Here is an 18,986-nt window from a genome sequence, read left to right on the forward strand (position 1 = left end):
CTAGAAGCTATTGTGGTTTCTCTTTGAAAGCATGAGTTACTATCTTTGGAAGGGCATTTACTTTTACTTTTGTGTGTGAGACAAATCATTAGACTTCTTCTTCTTAAAGGAAATTTTAGTGGCTTTTATATTGGAAATTCATGCGCCATCTACTCTAGATGGCTTAATTACTGTAAAACAAGTAAAATGGTAAACTCCTCAAGCTCAATAAAAGCTGAGAGGGGAAGAGGTGTGTGGGTTTTTTTCTTTTGTTTTTGTTTAAGTCAGACTACTCAACTACTTACCGTCAGTGACTAATGAACATCTTGGAGAAATGTATTCAATCTTTACAAAAAGGCATCTAGTTCCTTTGAGGCGCTCACAATAAACATGTTCTGCGATACTCCTTCACTCCCAACAAGTCTAATACCAAAACCCAAGGATACCAGAGTTGACATTCCTGGTATTTTGAAAGTAAAAAAACCAGGGGGGGAAATAAAGGCACAAATCCAGGTTCTTCACAGATTACCTTTAATGCTTGCAGTGAATTGGGAACATCAACTCCTAAACAGACTTCTACATTCAAGAAATGGTAAATTTTTGGACAGATTAACAGTTCTAAAATGTGTGATATCTAAAGACCAAATAATCCTCTGATGGTTATAACTTACTTCAGCTTAACACCTGTTACAGTCTTCTATTGACAAGTGTCATAGCTGTGTATGGAAAGAAATGGAAACCATTCCATTAGGGTACTTTAGTTTCCTCTGAAGGGATTTCATATGTTGAACTTTACTTTCATTCTTTGGTCTGAAGGGAGCTCTCCTGTTTTTCTGGATTGTACTAAAGGGTGTTCGTAAGTAACAGCAATAGCATTACTGTTTCTGAGTTTGGCACCAACAGGGTGTCCTCTTTCCCAGAATGCCTGCACAGAGAAAGGGGGCAGGGAAAGGGGCCTTTTCTCTGCAAACTCCCAAGGAAGCCCCTTTCACTGCATAAATATCTACTTCCCAGGTTGCTCAGCAAGTGAGGTCAGGATTGAGGTTATGTATGTGCACAAACTGTGTGTGGCCCTAAGAATTGTTCCTTGTGGAAAAGTCTGTTTAAAAACCTTGGCAAGGAAGCAGAAAATTCTAGTAGTAATTAAAAAGAAAAAATTCCAGGCATGCTACTCAAGACACAAGAATTTTACCAAATTGCAATTATTTTTAAAAAGCAGTCAATGTGGAAACACTTCAAGCTCATAGACTTGAATGAGGATGAGTTTGGGGTATAGGAGGGTGCTCTGCACTGGGACTGAGGGGTTTGGAGGGCAGGAGGGGGATTTGGGCTCGGGTGCAGGTTCCAGCTGGGGTGGGGCTAAGGATGAGAGGTTTGGTGTGCAGGAGGGTGCTCCGGGCTGGGATTGAGGGGTTTGGAGAGCAGGAGGGGGATCAGGGCTGGGGCAGGGGGTTGGGGCGTGGAGAGAGGTGCAGGCTCCGAGCAGCGCTTACCTCAAGCGGCTCCCAGAAGCAGTGGCATGTCCCTTCTCTGGCTCTGGTGCAGCCAGGTGGCTCTGCACACTGCCCCATCCAACAGCACTGCCCCTTCAGCTCCTATTGGAGCATCTGGGAGCCGGAGCAGGTCCATGCCGTGGCTTCCAGGAGCCATGTGGTGTGGCCCCCAACCCTTCACCCCGACTGGAGCACCAGAGCAGGGCTGAGCTGCGTGGGGCGGCCCTCATCCTGTGGCCAGAGTGAGGCCGAGCTGCGAGGTCTGACCTCAGACCCAGCACCCTAACCAGAGCGGGGACAAGCTGCGTGCTCCAGCCACCGATCCAGTGCCCCGGCTGGAGCGGGGCCAAGCCGTGTGGTGCAGACCGTAGTTTGCCCAGCCCTGTTCTAAAACAATTTGCTTGCTTTTTAAAATCTCACCTTTTTTTTTTTCTCTTGAAATTTATGCAACAATCACAGTTAAACTCTACTCAAACACTTGAAAATTATGGGTATCTTGTACATGGTATTTTTTGCCACACTTGCTGAATCTTTCTTCCGGGTTGCTATGTTTTATGGGGCAGTTAGAAAGACACTATAGGGAGGAGGTTTCCATGGTGGTTGCGTGGCCCTACTATCTATCAGCTAACCTTTTCATTGTGGCTACAGGAAACAGTAAGAACCCACAGTGTTCCAGTAGAAGGTGACAAAACATGAATTTGACTAATAAAGTGCATCTCATATTTTTTTGTTACTGAAATCACAACTCTGACAACCCCAGTACTAAGTACAGTGCCTGAGGTGGTTTTTTTTGTACCATTCCGTTACTACCCCTTCCCCCAGTGTCTAGTTGTCTAGCCTCTAAAGGTACAAGTACTCTATATAAATTTAATAACATCTGATGCTATGGTCCTAGCTTTAATACTTGAACATTTGTCAGCACTCATACATCATTGTGTGGGCAGAATAACAGGAAGGTGAGATATACACCACAACCAATTCTATGGGTCATTTCTTGTAAGTTGACACAGTTTCACCTCAGTAATGACAGTCATAAAAGGATAGGATACTCAAATTTGTTCACCAAAAATAGAGCAGTATGGGAGTAGAGGGGGAAATAGCAAACAGCAAAGGGGTGTCTCAGCTAGAATGTGGCTCTCCCAACAGAGGTGGACTGTATGGCCCACAACTTTGCTAACCTATCCTAATTCAGATGAAATAGATACATGCCATCTAAGATTCTGACTTTGTTCAGCTATTCCTGTTCGCATATAATGATAGGAAAATGGAAATAGCATATGCAGAATTGTCACTAAGTAGAACAACTAGTTTTCATTAAAAGACAGCATCTTTAAAAATAATTCAGTGTCATTGAGGCTTTCATACTCGTAACTTGTTACTTATATCTTTGCTACAGGAGTCCTTTCAAAGTTAATCATTCAGCAACAGAATGTGTGAGCTATGTAACGTTGTCCAAGTTTAGGTGTACAGAATAGCTGGGTCACTGGGTGTGTTCACTTGTATGACCAGACTAATGCAACTGAAGCGTCAAGCATTTTGTTCTGGACAATAAACAAATCTTAAACAAGTTTTTAATGTTCTTGGTTCCTTGTATTTGAATTTTTTACAGAAGAAAAAAGTTACCTTAAAGGCATGTATAAACTGCGGAGTGCTGCTTGGCTTGTAATACAGTTATCTAGACAAAGTTCAAGTTCCATTTCTCAAAACAGAAGGCCAAAGAGTAGAGCTCTAGATGTGACAGAGCAAGTTATTGTGCAAATGAACTACTGCAGGAGAACCTGTTCCTTGGAGACTTTCAGTCTAACCTAAGCTGTGGCTCACTAGAGTAATGGTACAGATTGGGTTTCTGAGTTGGGAGTGAGTATGAGTGATAAAGCTTAGTGCTCAGAGAGACACACTGTGGCTGGGATTTTCCAAACAGCCTAAAACTTTTTCTAGATTAGGATGTAAAGTTGTGATGATTGCTAATATGTGCTAGCTAACATGTTTGAAAAGCCTAGTGTAGACAAGGCACACTGTGTTAAATGTAGTGAACAAACTGGGTAAAAGTTGCAGTTCTTCCCAAGCCACTGGGATTTGTGCTCCTAAATCAGGCTCATTTGAAAATGTCACCTTTTGTTTTTAATGACCCTTTTCTGACAGAGGGAATGCTGTGGACCATGTTGTCTGCATTTGAAGCAAGAGACTCTTATAAACAAATCAGACCTGGCTCTTCCGCAGATAACTGGCTCGAGTGTCTTATTTCCCAGATAAGTAGTAACCCAGTTTTGTGGTTTGGGCTGAGAAAAATAAATGTCTTTTATCCATTCATGATGGGGCTTACCCTACCCTTAGCTTCGCAGTGGGGACTGAGCAATCTACGTACGTAGTCGTAACCCATTTGCACAGCAAGACTTAGTTAAGTCACCTCGCCATTCACCTCTCATTGGAAGAGAATGTAGTCAGTTGCGTTGGTACAGACCATAAAAAGATAGATGAAATCACATTTTTAAAATACTTTCAGAACATATACAACTGAACTATGATTCTATAGTTGATTCTAATAGCCACTGGCTGTAAGATTTTAAAGTGTTCATGTGTTAAGTGGAATTGCATATTAATGGGACTTGCATTCATCTTTTAAGGTTCTACCCTAGAAAAGTTAATTATTTCATCTCCAAGCAAGTGGCAAAGTTAGAGCTTGAAAGGATGGGAAAGAAATGACCTAAATGATCTTTTTGTCTTTTTCTTTTTATTTTAAATAATGCATAACTTAAAAAAGATCAAATCTGTCTGGAACATAAACATTTGTTTTTTATGAGGTTTAACTTTTAATGAAGCACATTTGATAGACAAGGAAAAATATTTTCAAAAAAGGCTTGTAAAGTTATTAGAAATTATTTGAGTAAACTGCTACATATTCGTTTAAAGTGGGGGGAATGATTCAGGAAAAATCAAAACACCACAGTAATAGTTGCTATATTATAAATAGCATTGAATGGATAACACCACCACAATGGCTAGCAACAGGATCTGTCTTTGAGTGAGAGGCATTGTTGTTTTTAATTTTCCTAAATATTGTAAACTGAATTGTGACATTGGGGTTCCATCTCAAACTAGTTGAAAACCATTCTATTTAGTTCAATTAGAAACAATAAGAGGGAAAGTTATAAATACACTCTTAAAGGGAGATGGAAGGCACCAAAAGAAACTTCTAGATAAAGTTCACAAAACTATGAGCTAATGTAAACCACTCTAAATATGTAATTGAAGATGAAATATAAAAACATTGTGAATAAAAAAATATTCCATAATATAAAACAAAAAGAAAGTGATGTTATTGGTTAATACTCTTTCAGTCTGTTAAGAAATGTTTTAGAAGGTACCTTAAAACTTTTTTCGACACTCCTTCACAAACACTGATTCAGCTTGCTGATTGGTGTGCAGAACAAAATAGGTACTTACTGTTATAACCTGATGGATAAATACACATGTATGCTTCTAAAATTCCCAAATGTAAAACCTAAATCTGCATTTGCCTGAGAATAAATAAACGTTATGACAGTTTAGAGCATATTACACCAACACTCATTATCATGACATTTGTCACACACAACACCCTGTTACATTCAGAATCTGATTATACCATTCTAAAAGCTAGTGAATTGTGAAGATGGCTGACACAGTACAACTTGCTCTCGTGTTTGTTATTTTTGTGGGGTTTGCTGTACCAGACATTGTTTACGAGGAAAAGGCACCATGGGTGTTAATTTCAGTGTCACAATACTTTATAGTCATATATACAGTGGATATGCTTTGGTTTAATATAGAGAAAAGTAGATACTTTTAAGAGTTCTCCCTTCAGATAGGTAGGTGAGTATTACTTTTTTTATAGAGGATGTACATTCAATAAGTGTTCTTGGATAGTGTTCTGATATTAAAAATCTTTTTCAAGTGTTTCTTGTTCTTGGCTAACTTCCACTTCTACCTCTTTATATTCATCTACATCTACTGAGGCATCCTGATACTGTTGGTACTCAGACACCAAGTCATTGGTATTGCCTTCTGCTTCAGAAAACTCCATCTCATCCATACCTTCACCAGTATACCAGTGGAGAAATGCTTTCCGTCTGAACATAGCTGAGAACTGTTCAGAAACTCTAATGAAGAGCTCTTGGATGGCTGTGTTGTTGCCTATAAAGGTGGCTGCCATCTTCAGCCCTCGTGGTGGTATGTCACACACTGCCACTTTCACATTGTTAGGGATCCACTCCACAAAGTAGGCACTATTTTTGGTCTGGATAGCCAGCAACTGTTCATCCACTTCTCTGGTAGACATCTGGCCTCTGAAGACGCATGCTACAGTCAAATAGCGTCCATGACGAGGGTCACAGGCTGCCATCATGTTCCGTGCATCAAACATTTGTTGGGTAAGCTCTGGGACCGAGAGGGCTCTATATTGCTGACTGCCTCGAGCTGTCAGTGGAGCAAAGCCAGGCATAAAAAAGTGCAGGCGAGGGAAAGGCACCATGTTAACAGCCAGCTTCCTCAGATCTGCATTGAGTTGACCAGGAAAACGGAATGAGGTGGTGACACCACTCATGGTCAGGGACACCAGATGGTTGAGGTCACCATAGGTGGGGCTGGTGAGCTTTAGGGTTCTAAAGCATATGTCGTACAGAGCTTCATTGTCAATACAAAAGGTTTCATCTGTGTTCTCTATCAGCTGATGGATGGACAGTATGGCATTATATGGCTCTACAACTGTGTCTGATACTTTGGGTGAAGGCACTACGCTGAAAGTATTCATAATCCTATCAGGGTATTCTTCTCTGATTTTGTTGATAAGGAGTGTGCCCATACCAGATCCTGTGCCTCCTCCAAGTGAATGGATGAGCTGAAACCCCTGCAGACAATCACAGCTCTCACACTCATTCCTGACCACATCCATTACACTGTCAATCAGCTCAGCTCCTTCTGTGTAATGGCCTTTAGCCCAGTTGTTGCCAGCACCTGAATTACCTGTGAATATAATTACAGAAAACCATCCACAAAGTTACCAGGCCAAATCTAAAAAGTCATTAATAAGAATGCTGCCAAATACTGACAGACGTAGAAAGGCCATAGGACAAATGACATAATGGACAGACATCATAACTGTCCACAAATACAAAAAAAGATGTTCTAAAGAGGCCAGGGTCTAATCATTCCCATTGGCCTAAGGAGTAATGTACATTCACTGAATCTGGGAAAACTTGGGTTGGAAAAACTCCAGATATGCAATTGCACACCTCTCTTCCACATTCAGTTCAGGAAAGAGTCAACGAACTGATGTATTTCCTCCAAAATTGTTATGAAGAAATGGAATTTCCTTATTTTGCTATTTATCTTCTTTTGAATTTTAACACAGTTCTGGTGTTAGTTGCTAAATTCTAAATTCATACAAAATTGCTACCATTTTCAATAGTAACAATTCTTTATTACATGCTGCTTACACGCTCAAAGTTTCCAATAGCACTAGAACAAGTTGCTGCATTTCAAATACAGACAAAAAACAAATGGGAATATATTAAACTTTTTCAGATACAAAATATCTATGGCTCATCCCTTTTGTGAACCCAGAACCGTTCCAGGGTAAAACTCCTATATCTTGATTTTCAATAACCCTCTAAACCTCTCCTTAATCTTAATACCCTAACTATTTCTGTGACTAAAAACATTCAGAATGTTACTTATTCCCCAGAATGTTATATTTTCACTATGGCTTTATTGGCATACTTTCCAATTTAAAAAAATGATTTTCTCTTCCATATTGCTGTGAGAAAAAGACCCTACACACAACAGAGGAAATATGGACACTGACTATATACAAAGGGTTGTCAAATGCAAAAAGTAAACTGAGAAAAAACAGAAATTTTTATCCGCTTATCTCTTTCAATCTTTGTAATTTTAGGTGTTCATTGCAATGTTTTGCACACTATTTTCTAATTATTTGACTTCTTGACATTAAAAAGACAAATTCTGCCAAGATTTTGAAAAACTTGTTTTGAATAGGATGCGTTGCTTAGCTTAGCAGCTGGGATTTTAAAGACCCACTGGCATCTGTATATGCTTCTAAAACTTAGGTTTTGTATAAACCCATTTTACAAAATCTGAAGGTACAATAAAAATGATTCCATGAAATGTTTTGTTTTAAATTCCAGTGCAAAGTGTTCTGGGTTGTTGGTTTTTGTTTTTGTTTTTTTGCATTTTAACATTGCCAGGCATTTTGGGGGATGCAATCATTGCAGTATTGCATTAGCTGACAAAGGCTGAAAAGTGAAATTGACTAGTCTGTTTTAATTGAATTAAATGCATACAGAATTAACAGTGAAGAGTGAATCAGATTTTAAAAATTCAGTTTTAACAATTTAAGTTCTTATTACTATCCCAGACAAACTTAAACAAAATTGTCTATAATCTGTCTCCCTCTAACACTATTGTAGCAATTCTGTGTTAAGGATGAATATTTTTTGCTTTATGTAGGGATGCTTTTAAAAACAAGCAAACAAACAAAAACAATATATTTTAGGGAGATCCTCTGTTTGGGATTCTGGGTCTGTCAACCTTCACAGTATCCCCATAATGTCCTATTTATATGATTAACAACATATTGCACATACCATGAATAAAATTGTCAGGTCGAAAGAGTGGGCCTATTTTGCTGGATCGTACACTGTCCATGGTTCCAGGTTCCAAGTCCACCAAGATAGAACGGGGCACGAACTTCTTGGCTGTGGCAAAAGGAAAGTAAGAATACGTTGACGGGTAGCCAGGCAAAATCTTACCCCCGTCACATCACATCTCCTCAGTTTAGACATTTCAGTCAGCACATTCTACAAAAATTCTACATTCTACAACAGAGCAAAGTGCAATCCATGCTATTGAAGTGATAGTCCCTTTAATAATTACAGAAGATCAACTAATGTCACAACCTGGAAAAACCCTCATTGGTCAATCAACATTGGGCCCACTCCTGCAGTGCTTATAAGGAAAACTTTTGTTGATTTCATTGGGAGCTTTGATTTGTAAGAACAAATTAGGACTACACAACAGGGAGAGAAGATACAGGGTGGTATTTTTCTAAAGCACCAAAGTGACTTAGGAGAACAATTCCAATTGGCAATGGGACTTGTGCTCCTAAAACACTGACTTTGAAAATCCCACCCACCCACAGTGTTTTTTATTTTAACCCTCCCGTGTTGACTTTGTAATCTGCTCAGCCAACCCATTAAAGACCCTGAGCACTTACAATGAGCTTCATTGAAGTACACATTAATTCTCTCAAGCTGCAGTGGCGAATTACCGTGGTAGTTCCCAGTGACATCAATTCCATGTTCATCACTTATCACTTCCCAGAACTGAAAAAGGAAACAGGGCTAAGTACAATCAAGTAAGCGCTTCTTCAGTCCCACCATTTACCTATAAACACTGCAACAAGGGGGAAAACATCTTACCTAATGCAAGCAGCCTAATATGAAATGCATCAGAGGCATTAATAGCAAAATCAAAAAGCGCCACACACAAAAAGGCAACAGATACGTGTTTACAGTTCTAGGCATCAACTGCGCAAGTTGGCTAAAGACGGTCATTATAGTCAATGGCAAGACTCCCTTTGATTTTTAAGGGAAGTAGCACCAGGCCCAGCCTATATGATCATATATAGTAAGGGTCAGCCAGTGGCTTTTGAGGATTGGCCAGCACTGAAGTGAGTGTGGAGGAATTCTAAATGAGTCAGACAAGTTCACACATTACAGCCAGAACTCGGTCACCCTTTCTTTAGGTGTAGCTTGCATACCTCTCAATACCAAACAGATGGGACCAGTTAGCTACGTAAGTGATCATTGCCACATGCAGTTGCACACACAGTCCAAGTAACTGTGCATGCACATTAGGTCTGCAGTTGTCTTTGGGTTTTTCTGAAGATAATAGAATAAGGAGTCTGGCATAGAAATTGTCAGCTTCTGGGATGCAGATGCAGAAAATGCATTCAAGAGTTCAAGCTTGAGTTTACATTCTAAGCCATTTCACTTTTCCTAATGAATCATATTTAATTTTAGTAATGCAGGTTTAGTGATACACATTTGACAGTGTTTGGATTTGGAGTTTGCTTCTGGCCCATAACTATTCAAAATAAACACGGCTTTCTTTTAAGAGGCAGACTTGAAGGCAACATGCTCAGAGCATACAGGAACAGATCATCAAAAAACAAAATTAGCATAACTCCTATCTAGACCTCCATGCATACATCCAGCCCTGGAGTCTCTTATCTAACCAGCTCACTACAGCAGTGTTAATGCAGTCACACCCTCTGTCATGAGCAGGCTAGTTTAATTTTAAAAGTCTCTTGCCTTTAGCACATAACTTCATTTTAAATTTACAAATGTAACAAATCTAGATGATGGCCCCTTGTATTGTGTGAGCATTTTGCACCAACATTACTAGAGACCAGCAGTTTGCAGAGCAGAGTTTCTGAGCATGTGTGGATGTATAAGAGAGAGAGTAAAGTGTATACACTTTTAAAAAGCCACATTGATATTTTCATTCAGAAAATATTTCCTCTCAGACTAGTCCTGCATTTCCCAGGGAAAGAAGTCAGTGGGCATTGTGGATGGGCGAGAAATCCAGGCCCAGTCTTTCTGTTTTATCCATCTGCTAAAAAGCTAATTTTTCTGAATTGTCACACATCATTTTGATAGATTCCTACTAAAGAGAAAAACTGAAAAAGTCATGCAGCACAAACAGTATTTCTCCCATAGCCTGTGAACACAATACATAACCATTTCCATCACAGCCTAGGATATAGGTTTACACTTAAATAATATTTCTTTCTTCACATACAAACAAAATAAGTTACAGTCACAAGCAATGGCAAGAACCCTAACCCTAAGTGTTGACAACATCACTTAAAGCCCCTGGGCAGTAAAACTTCAGGATACACTACAACCTGTTCATTAATATTATCTTCATCTAGATTGCTGCAGAGAGGTGTTCCCTATCTATGCTGTCTACTTTTTATGCCATCTACCACTGCTGCATCTGCGTTAACGCTGGTATTTAATTAGCAGGGTAGTTACTGTATAGCATTTTATGTGAAGTATATGACACTCAAAGGTCATTGAAAAATTAGCCATCTTATCCCCTATAATGTGCTTTAACAGCAATCTCTGTGAAGCTATTTCCAGGGTATGTATCTCTGTGTATACATATCGCTCAAAAATTGTTGAATCAGTTTATCTAAGTATTTTTTTAATTGCTTTTGGTCTGAACTCTGGTACTTGATGCAGTTATTTTGAGTTATGTGAATATAAATATACATTTATTTGTCTTTTGTAAGGGGAGTTTTAGACTGGAGCCTTAACTCTTCTGTCTGTCAACCTGGGAAAATTCTACTCACTCATTTATCAAAGTCAAGTACTTATTTTTTTAAGGTCAAGTAAAACACCTTTTAAAATAAATTATTACAATCAGCAGCATATGGAGTGTGGGGGTAATATATTATTTGTCTAGACTAATATATTTGCATGAGAACTTTTCAAGATTGATATAAATAAGTTACCTGCACACATTCCAATGTTTATTGGCAGGATTGAGTTCCCTTGAATGTTAATGATCTTCACCTAACCAGATCGTCACATAACTATTGCAGATGTTTTATGCTCAGCCCTTGCACTTGCCCAATGAAGAAGCTCGTACCTATTACATTAAAACCTACACCTTCACTTCTCATGTTTCTCAAGCTGCCTATGAACAGAATTCCATGATACCCCACATCAGGCTGTATTTAATCACTCCTGTACTGCCCATATGGTCCCAAATCATTTGCCACTAATGATGGTTACTGAAAACAATTCTCACCTTAGCTCCAATTTGGTTTCCACATTGGCCAATCTGAAGATGCACAATTTCACGCATTTTATGTAGACTGGAAAGTTCAGCAGCTACAGCCTATTCCAGTTCCTCTAGGCTCAGCCTCTGGCAGAAACCCTCTCGCTCCTGCAGTATCAGCTACAGCCACACTGGACTCATTTCAAAAAGGGCCTTTTTTATACGCCGTCACTCAAACAAGCTTCAGGGGAGTATCCAACTGCACACATTATGCTCATCTTCCTATTAACAAAGCCTGCACACATATAAGCAAAACTGCCATTCATTGGGATTTCTTCCTATGTATGGAATGTACGATCAGACTTACGTTGCAGAGTAAGTGGAGAAGAAGAATTTGCTTCTCCCTCAACTAATGTTAAGTCTGTGTGGCATGTGGAATGTGTCCGTTCAGACACAGAGACACTAAAAGTGCCTATATTCCATATTGAAGGAGTGCAGCTCTCTTATCTTAAGCCTGCTTTAGACACAGAGGCAAACAAACTCAAGCCAAATCCTCATCTGTTTCTGAAATAAAGGTGTGATTGTTAAATACCACATCCTCTCATCAATCTTCAAGCAAAACTCCCATGGATTTCAATGAGAGCTCCATGCATGGATTGATAGTGGGCTATTGCCCATAACTCACTAAAATATAATCTCATCGCTACAATACAAAGCTCCAAATACTGAGCAGCAGTGAGGATGAAATCTAAACATTTGCCAACACCAATGCTATTTACATCCCTAAAATGATGGTCTGAATATAACTAGTTTCCATGACTTTATAGCAATATTCTGTTTAAGAGAAAGGGCTTGAGTCCAAAAGAATCAGCTGCTTTCTCCGGATGTTACACATTGTCCCCATAAAAACCCTTGCTAACTTAGAGATGTGTGTGTTTCCTCGCCACAATTAAGTTAAGGCAACATTCACACCTTCAAGCATTAGGCCACTACTCAGCCATATCAATATCTTCTGACATTTTTCAATTCAACAACTTTATCAGCCTCAGGGCATAACACAAAGAACTGAAAACCACTTGACAGTGCACACCCTTAACTCTGACCTTAATAATTTAATGAAATTATCTTAAAAATTACAGTTTTAGCCTCTTCACCTACTATACCCCAGGCAGGGAAACAACCAAAATCAATTACATACTCAACCTCTCTCTATTTTGCCTTTATTTCTTTTGCCTGCACCCCTCTCTCGCTCCCCCATCCCCGCAACTATTTTATATTTTAACACTGTAACTGGTATTCACCCCATGAAGCACTTTGGGTTACATGCTGAGGCAAAGCATGGGGTGTTTTGTTTTATTGCTGTACATTGGCTTACTATAATCCATGTTACACTGCCATGAAGTACTGAACATTTGTACTAGGCTGCTGTGAAATCCTCCTTATAACATAGGGACATTACTGCCTCCCACGAGGAATTTTGCTAGGAAGAAAGACTAGTATGTACAATGGAATCTGCCATTAAAATAGAGGGGTAAAAGCCTGGCCCCCTTGCAGTTACTGATAAAAAAGAGTGTTCCCAAAGAACACTGGAAAATGCTTCATTGCATCAAAGAAGTAATGTAACGCCAACCAATCCCATGACATAGGCATGTCCCCTGCAGATAGACACAGGTCTGGTATCTCAGAGCACCAGATGTCCCAGCCAGGACATTTTTGTGAGTTTAAGATGGCTTCATTTTACATTAGGCACGTAGTACAGTTCAGTGACATGCTCCTTTCAGTGTCCCACTAGGAAGAAGAATTAAGAAGATGATTCCTTTAAATGTTTATTTTGAATAAACACATAAGACCAGCCCAGTAGAAGAATGTGGCTCATTGAATGAGGTTCTAGTAATTTGTTTTATCACATTATGGAGCACTATAAATAAAAAAAGACAATCTAGAGGCCTCCTGCCACACCACCCAAAAAAAATATCAGCCTAATCCAGACTTCCCCACCACCATATAGTGTCAATCTTGCTAGCTACTAAAGAAAGAGCCAATGTAAATAAGCCACACAGAAAAAAATGCTCCCGGAACTACTGTTTGCAGGGAACATAGCACAACATCTATGTGCAAGCACCAGGCATAATGACCCTTTTGCCCCTAGACCAACCTATCAACCCTTCACATGGCTGAGCATTATAGTTCACCCAGTAATTAATAATGATAGCAATAAGAGGTAGAATGAGATCATTTCATATTTTCTTTAGAATGGGATAAGTGCATCATCTTTCAGATGCAGAAGCGATTCTAACTATTCTGTTTTAACAGGCAAGGAAGTTGTATCTAGACCAGGGATGGCCAACCTGAGCCTGAGAAGGAGCCAGAATTTACCAATGTATATTGCCAAAGAGCCACAGTAATACGTCAGCAGCACCCCATCAGCTCCCTCCTGTGCCAGCAGCTCTGCCAGTCAGCACCTGCCACAATCAGCTGTTTCGCATGTGCAGGTGGCTCGGCGTGGGAGGGGGAAAGGAGGAAGCAGTGAGCGCATGGCAGTCTCGGGGGAAGGGGCAGGGGCCTTGGGAGGGATGGAGGGAGTAGGGGCAGGGCTTGGGGAAGAGCAGAGAGTTGAGTTGTGAGCACCCCCTGGCACACTGGAACGTTAATGTCTGTAGCTCCAGCCCCAGAGTCGGCACCTATGCAAGGAACGGCATATTAACCTCTAAAGAGCCGCAAGTGGCTCCAGAGTCCCAGGTTGGCTACTCCTGATCTTGACTATCATGTTCGCCTACTGCATCATGGATATTTTCTAGAGCTGGAAGAATGAGGGAACAATTATTTGTGAATTTGCCTTTGAATTGGAAAGCAAATTTGAATTTGGCCATATATATTTTGTGTTCACTGCATAAAAACAATCAAAAACTCAAAGTCTACTGATAGGAGTATTTGCACAGTCAAATTGCACATTCAGGTCTCAAGTGGAGCTTAGTTACATCAGTCATCCAGTTAGGGCAAAGAACCAACATTGCCTGATCAATGAAGTTTACTTATGCAGTTTGGATTGTAAATAATTACAATTATCTAATGAGTGGCAACCAAGAATGAGTTGCTGATGAAATTGGCAGACTGGTTTTGAGTAAACCACAAATTTGAGATTGTCGCAATCTTTTTGAGAATAATTCCTGAGCAAAGAACAAAGAATGTGAAAATAAATTATTCACAGACACTCATTCATCCATCGTTAGTATATTTTTCGCTAACACTAACCACCTGAATCCATTTGCCTTTTTTAACAGCTTCTGAATACAGCCTAGATAAATTGTTGCCGGGGGCAAAAAGTACCTTCATACCTTCAAATATGGAATTGTTTAAAATGCACTTTTCTGAAATGCACCGTCTTTATACAAACAACTCTGGTTTTTACCCTGTCATTCCTTGGCAATTTCAGGCCTGTTTAATAATACAAGGCATTTGCTATCTGCCAATGGTGTACATGTGTTACCATTGATAAGCAGTATATGTTTTCAAGTGAGCAGCAGCTGTAGCATGGAGGGACATGGCTAAGGGGGTGCTGCTCTATAAATATATTGACTTAGTTTAAGTGAATGTGACAAAGTGCAGGGAGAGCGCTGTAATGCACATTAATATTATCAGCCCACTCCATGCTTCCACTGTCTTTAATGTGTGTTACATAGGGGCAAGGCATAAAGATGGGCCCCAGCCTAGTAACAAGTCAATTTCTTTGGACTTTTTTTTCCCCTCCAGCATTGTCATCATTAGGACTAAGTGCATGTTTCGCTTTTTTAAAACCTGTTTAGTGCTTGCTGAAGGTGATAGACTCTCAGTCCTGGAGAGACCTCTGAACCTAGCCACAAATTGGATGCAGCAGTCAGTGCCAGCATACAAGCTACATCCTCTGGCCTCATCCTTGGCACGCCTGGCTCACAACTGAGGCGAGGAGGTGGAGGGAGAGGAGTGGACTACACTCTGGAAGGCTTGATTAATCCTTGGTTTATTTGCTGAGACTGCCAGCAAGACAGTCATTGAGAATTCACTGTTACGATGGTGTTCTGTTTTGTTTTGTTTTTGGGGGGAGAGGAAGGAGCTTTTTTATTTATTAATTTTTTTATTTTATTGTGATGAGACTGGACTGAGGCCAGCAAATAATTTGACTTACAGGGCACAGAAGGGCCACCAGCCTGTAACCAATTCTATTCACAACCAAGCTGCGCCATAATGCCATTTCTGGGACTGTTACAAACAGTATTCCGCACTTCCAGCGCATGTGGCAGCTTCAAAGCCGTTTACAACACCTGTTTAAAGTCAAGCCACATGTGTTCCACTTATAATAGTATAGAAATAGGTCATGCTTCAACACAGAAATGAAACTACTTGTTGCAAGCACAAAATGTTTGCTTTTGAAGTTTCTCTCTCTCAATACAGTTTAGGTTAAAAGACCAGCCATTTACTTTTTCTGCACTTTCTTCATTCAGGCTTAATGAAGTCATCAACAGGCTATGCGTTGTGTGGGTAAGATGAGCCCCGCTGCCTCATGGACAGTTTTAATGATATCTGACCTTCACCCACATTTTGGGATCTCAACAGGCCTTTTCTTTATGGTGCACAAATTACATGACTGCCAGGTAAAATTTTCAAAACCACCTAAATAACTTAGGGGCCTAAGGCCCATTTTCAAAACTAACATGAGCACACAGGAGCTCAGGGCCAGATATTTAAAGTGAGTCAGGTGCCTCAATAGGCCTAATGTGGTTGCCACTGACACTTTCAAAGCTACAGCTCATGGACCACCTACTCCCCTGCTCCCCCCCACCGGTGCCTCAGGACCCTAGATGCCTAAGTTTCTGCTAATTGGCATTTTCAAAGCAGCCTAAGTCCTGCAGCCACCCCAATGAGGTGCTCATAGCTGTAGCCCAAGCCCAAGTCCCGCAGACCCTCCAGCAGAATTGCCACTAAGGGCCAATCGCAAGCGTGCTCTGAGCATGCCTACAACTTGACACCTGTCAGACCCTACATCAGGAGGACCTGATGTTGGCCACTGTTAGGAGGGGACAGAGGCAGCATTAGCACCTGCACAAAAGACAGCCAGGGCACAGTGAAACATAGGACAACCATTAGCGACGTATTGCACATATGAGAGTGTTTTGGCTGCTAGGGCATGGGCTACTGAAGTGACTGACCTGACCTAGGTGGAGGATAGTGTTTGCAGCTGAGGATCCTGAGCAGAAGGAGGAGCGTAGCTCTGGCATGTCGGCCACATGCACCAACTCAGCCACTTGCACCAACTCAGCCACTTAGTCACCTAAAGCCCTCTTTGTCCCCCCTCTCCCCTTCTTGGCATTTCATGCCTGGCTACATTAGAGGGTTCCCCACTCAGCTGGCTGGCTTTTGATAAGCCCTTTCTTAGGCACTTAATTACCCACTTGCACTGCACAGGGAGCTGCTTAACTTGCGGCTGAAAATTCCAGTAGGCACCAGGCCACTTAGGGGATAGGCATTGCTCCATCCAGCCAAGCAATGCCAAAAAGCCCTTTAAAAAACTGGCCTTCATTGGCTTGCAATTGGATTAAGGCTCCTGACTGCCTGGCATTTTGAAAACAGAAATTAGGCTTTTAAGTCACGTTAGGGGTTTTGAAACTTTTCCACATCTATATATTTATATATATAAAATCTGTAAATACCAGCACAGGAAGGCCTGAGAGGTTAAAACTCATGGTGAACAAAAATGGCCATGCCTGTGGTCATGCAGCCTCTGGCCACAGCTTACCAATGTGTTGTTGTGTAGCTCTGTGCTTCCAAGCATCTCCTGCATCTTTTCATCCATGAGCGGGGTCCTTTCACCTGGCATGCATCATCCTTGTAAAGCCTTTGTCCTAACGCATGTGTAGCACAAACCTTTGTGTTGGGAGCATCACATCAGTTGCCTCATCTCCGTATGCTAAGAGCAGCAGACGTTATTTATTTTCAAATTCAGTTTTAGTTTTAAAAAAGTGTGACTCCCAGGCTGAGCCCTCAAGCGTCAATCTTAATCACACAGCAATACAGGGAGAGTTGTGAGAACTCTAGCAGAGTGTCCCAGCTACCATGGCCTGAATGTGGAGAGTGGCTAGCACAGGGATCTGAACTCTCTCACCAGGTCATTGACTGATCAAAACTGGCACAAGAGGATAATGACCAAAAAGTGTTACTAGCTAATGGCTTTAGTGACGTATATGTAGTACATTTCATGTCCCCTAGCGCCTGATGGACAGGTTTCCATATCACCAAAGACCTAGGGAAAACCCACTACCACAATTGCCCCTCCCCCCATGTTTGTCAGCTCAACAGAAAGGACAATGAACAACCATGGAAACCAAACCCTCAGAGATGCTCATCCCAGGTTAGCGTTAAGCCATATCAGTGCACTGGAGGGAGCTTGCACTGCCATTGCCAACCTATGGTGTACCTGATCAATGGAGGCTTTCAGTCTCCAGGGCTGGCAAGATGCCACTTTTCATACGCATGACAGTCACTTAGAAAAATAACTGTCAAGCATTTGTGTTTGTACCACTGTGTGCCAGCAAAATGTGCAATTTAATTTAATTCTCCAGAAAGAAGTGTTATGAGATGTAAAAGTTGCACAACAGTCAGAAATGGGCATAAAAATTGTACCACAACTGGGTTTGCTTCTGCTTTCTGTTCCCAGCCAGAGCTTGGTCAGCACTTTAAAGCTGTATCTAGACTGCACAAAACCACACTTCCAGCTGTGAGGCTCAGAGGCTGTCTTCACAGACTCGGGCTGCAGACTGGGGCTTGTGGGTTATGCTAGGATGTTTTTAGCCGGAATTACCCTAGCTGTTCCTGCTTGGGCTCCAGCACCTGACCAGGGGGAGGGTGTCAGAGCCTGAGTTCCAGCCTGAGCTGAACATCTACACTGCTATTTTTAGTGCCACAGTGTGAACCTGAGTCTACAGATCTGGGCTTTTAGACTTGCTGCCACAGGGTTTTGGGTTGGGGTTTTTTTTGCAATGTAGACATGCCATCTGTGGTTTAGAGCACTACTGGGTTGTGGAATGTAAGGCAGTGGGTCGCGGCGGCTCTGGTCAGCACCACCGATCAGACCATTAAAAGTCCTGTTGGTGGCGCTGCCCGGCTCATTTAGGCTAGTTCCTATCTGTTCCGACACCGTGCTGTGCCCTGGAAGTGGCCAGCAGCAGGTCCAGCTCCTAGGCAGGGGGGGCCTTGGGGCTCCATGTGCTGACCCCACCCCGAGCACCAGCTCCACACTCCCATTGGCCGGGAATCATAAGATGTCAGGGACGGGGATGGGGACAGGAGGAAACAGTGCCTGTGGGCGACAGCCGTGCAGAGCGGCTCGCATACCTCCGCCTAGGAGCCGCTGTGCTGCTGACCAGGAGCCGCCAGAGGTAAACCTGCACCCCAATCCCCTGCCCCAGCCCTGAGCCCCTGCAACCCAGAGCCCCTTCCTGCACCCCCAAACCCCTCATCCCTGGTCCCACCCCAGAGCCTGCACCCAGAACCCTGACCCTTTCCTGCACCCCAACCCCCTGCCCCAGCCCAGAGCCCTCTCCCACACCCTGAGCCCCTCATCCCCAGCTCCCTTGGGTCACAGGCATCAACAATTTTCTTCAACTGGGTCGCCAGAAAAAAAGTTTGAAAAAAAAC

At 41.7% G+C, this 18,986-nt stretch overlaps 1 protein-coding gene across 2 annotated transcripts; it reads right to left on the minus strand.

The window, feature by feature from the left end:
- Positions 1-4,195: 4,195 nt before the first annotated feature.
- On the minus strand, positions 4,196-12,901 carry TUBB1 (tubulin beta 1 class VI). Of its 2 annotated transcripts, none has more exons than XM_038369285.2 (4): positions 11,349-12,901; positions 8,743-8,851; positions 8,114-8,224; positions 4,196-6,473 (listed from the first exon to the last, which is right to left on the minus strand). In XM_038369285.2, exons 1-4 carry the CDS (start codon positions 11,403-11,405, stop codon positions 5,389-5,391), a joined length of 1,362 nt encoding a protein of 453 aa, XP_038225213.1. In that variant the 5' UTR covers positions 11,406-12,901; the 3' UTR covers positions 4,196-5,388. The 2 variants fall into 2 exon arrangements, with proteins under 2 accessions (XP_038225213.1, XP_043352033.1); XM_043496098.1 differs by having other exon boundaries at positions 8,743-8,869; positions 11,349-12,482.
- Positions 12,902-18,986: the final 6,085 nt, after the last annotated feature.

The sequence above is a fragment of the Dermochelys coriacea genome, chromosome 13 (genome assembly GCF_009764565.3).
Source record: "Dermochelys coriacea isolate rDerCor1 chromosome 13, rDerCor1.pri.v4, whole genome shotgun sequence".
Lineage (NCBI taxonomy): Eukaryota > Metazoa > Chordata > Testudines > Dermochelyidae > Dermochelys > Dermochelys coriacea.

Excerpts from the sequence above, each read along its gene's own strand:
- TUBB1 (XM_043496098.1), bottom strand. The coding sequence starts at position 11,405 with ATGCGTGAAATTGTGCATCTTCAGATTGGCCAATGTGGAAACCAAATT. Across the intron at positions 8,225-8,742 it reads GTACTTCAATGAAGCTCATT|CCAAGAAGTTCGTGCCCCGT; the intron begins GTAAGTGCTCAG and ends CTTTTGCCACAG. Across the intron at positions 6,474-8,113 it reads ACCTGACAATTTTATTCATG|GTAATTCAGGTGCTGGCAAC; the intron begins GTATGTGCAATA and ends TTATATTCACAG.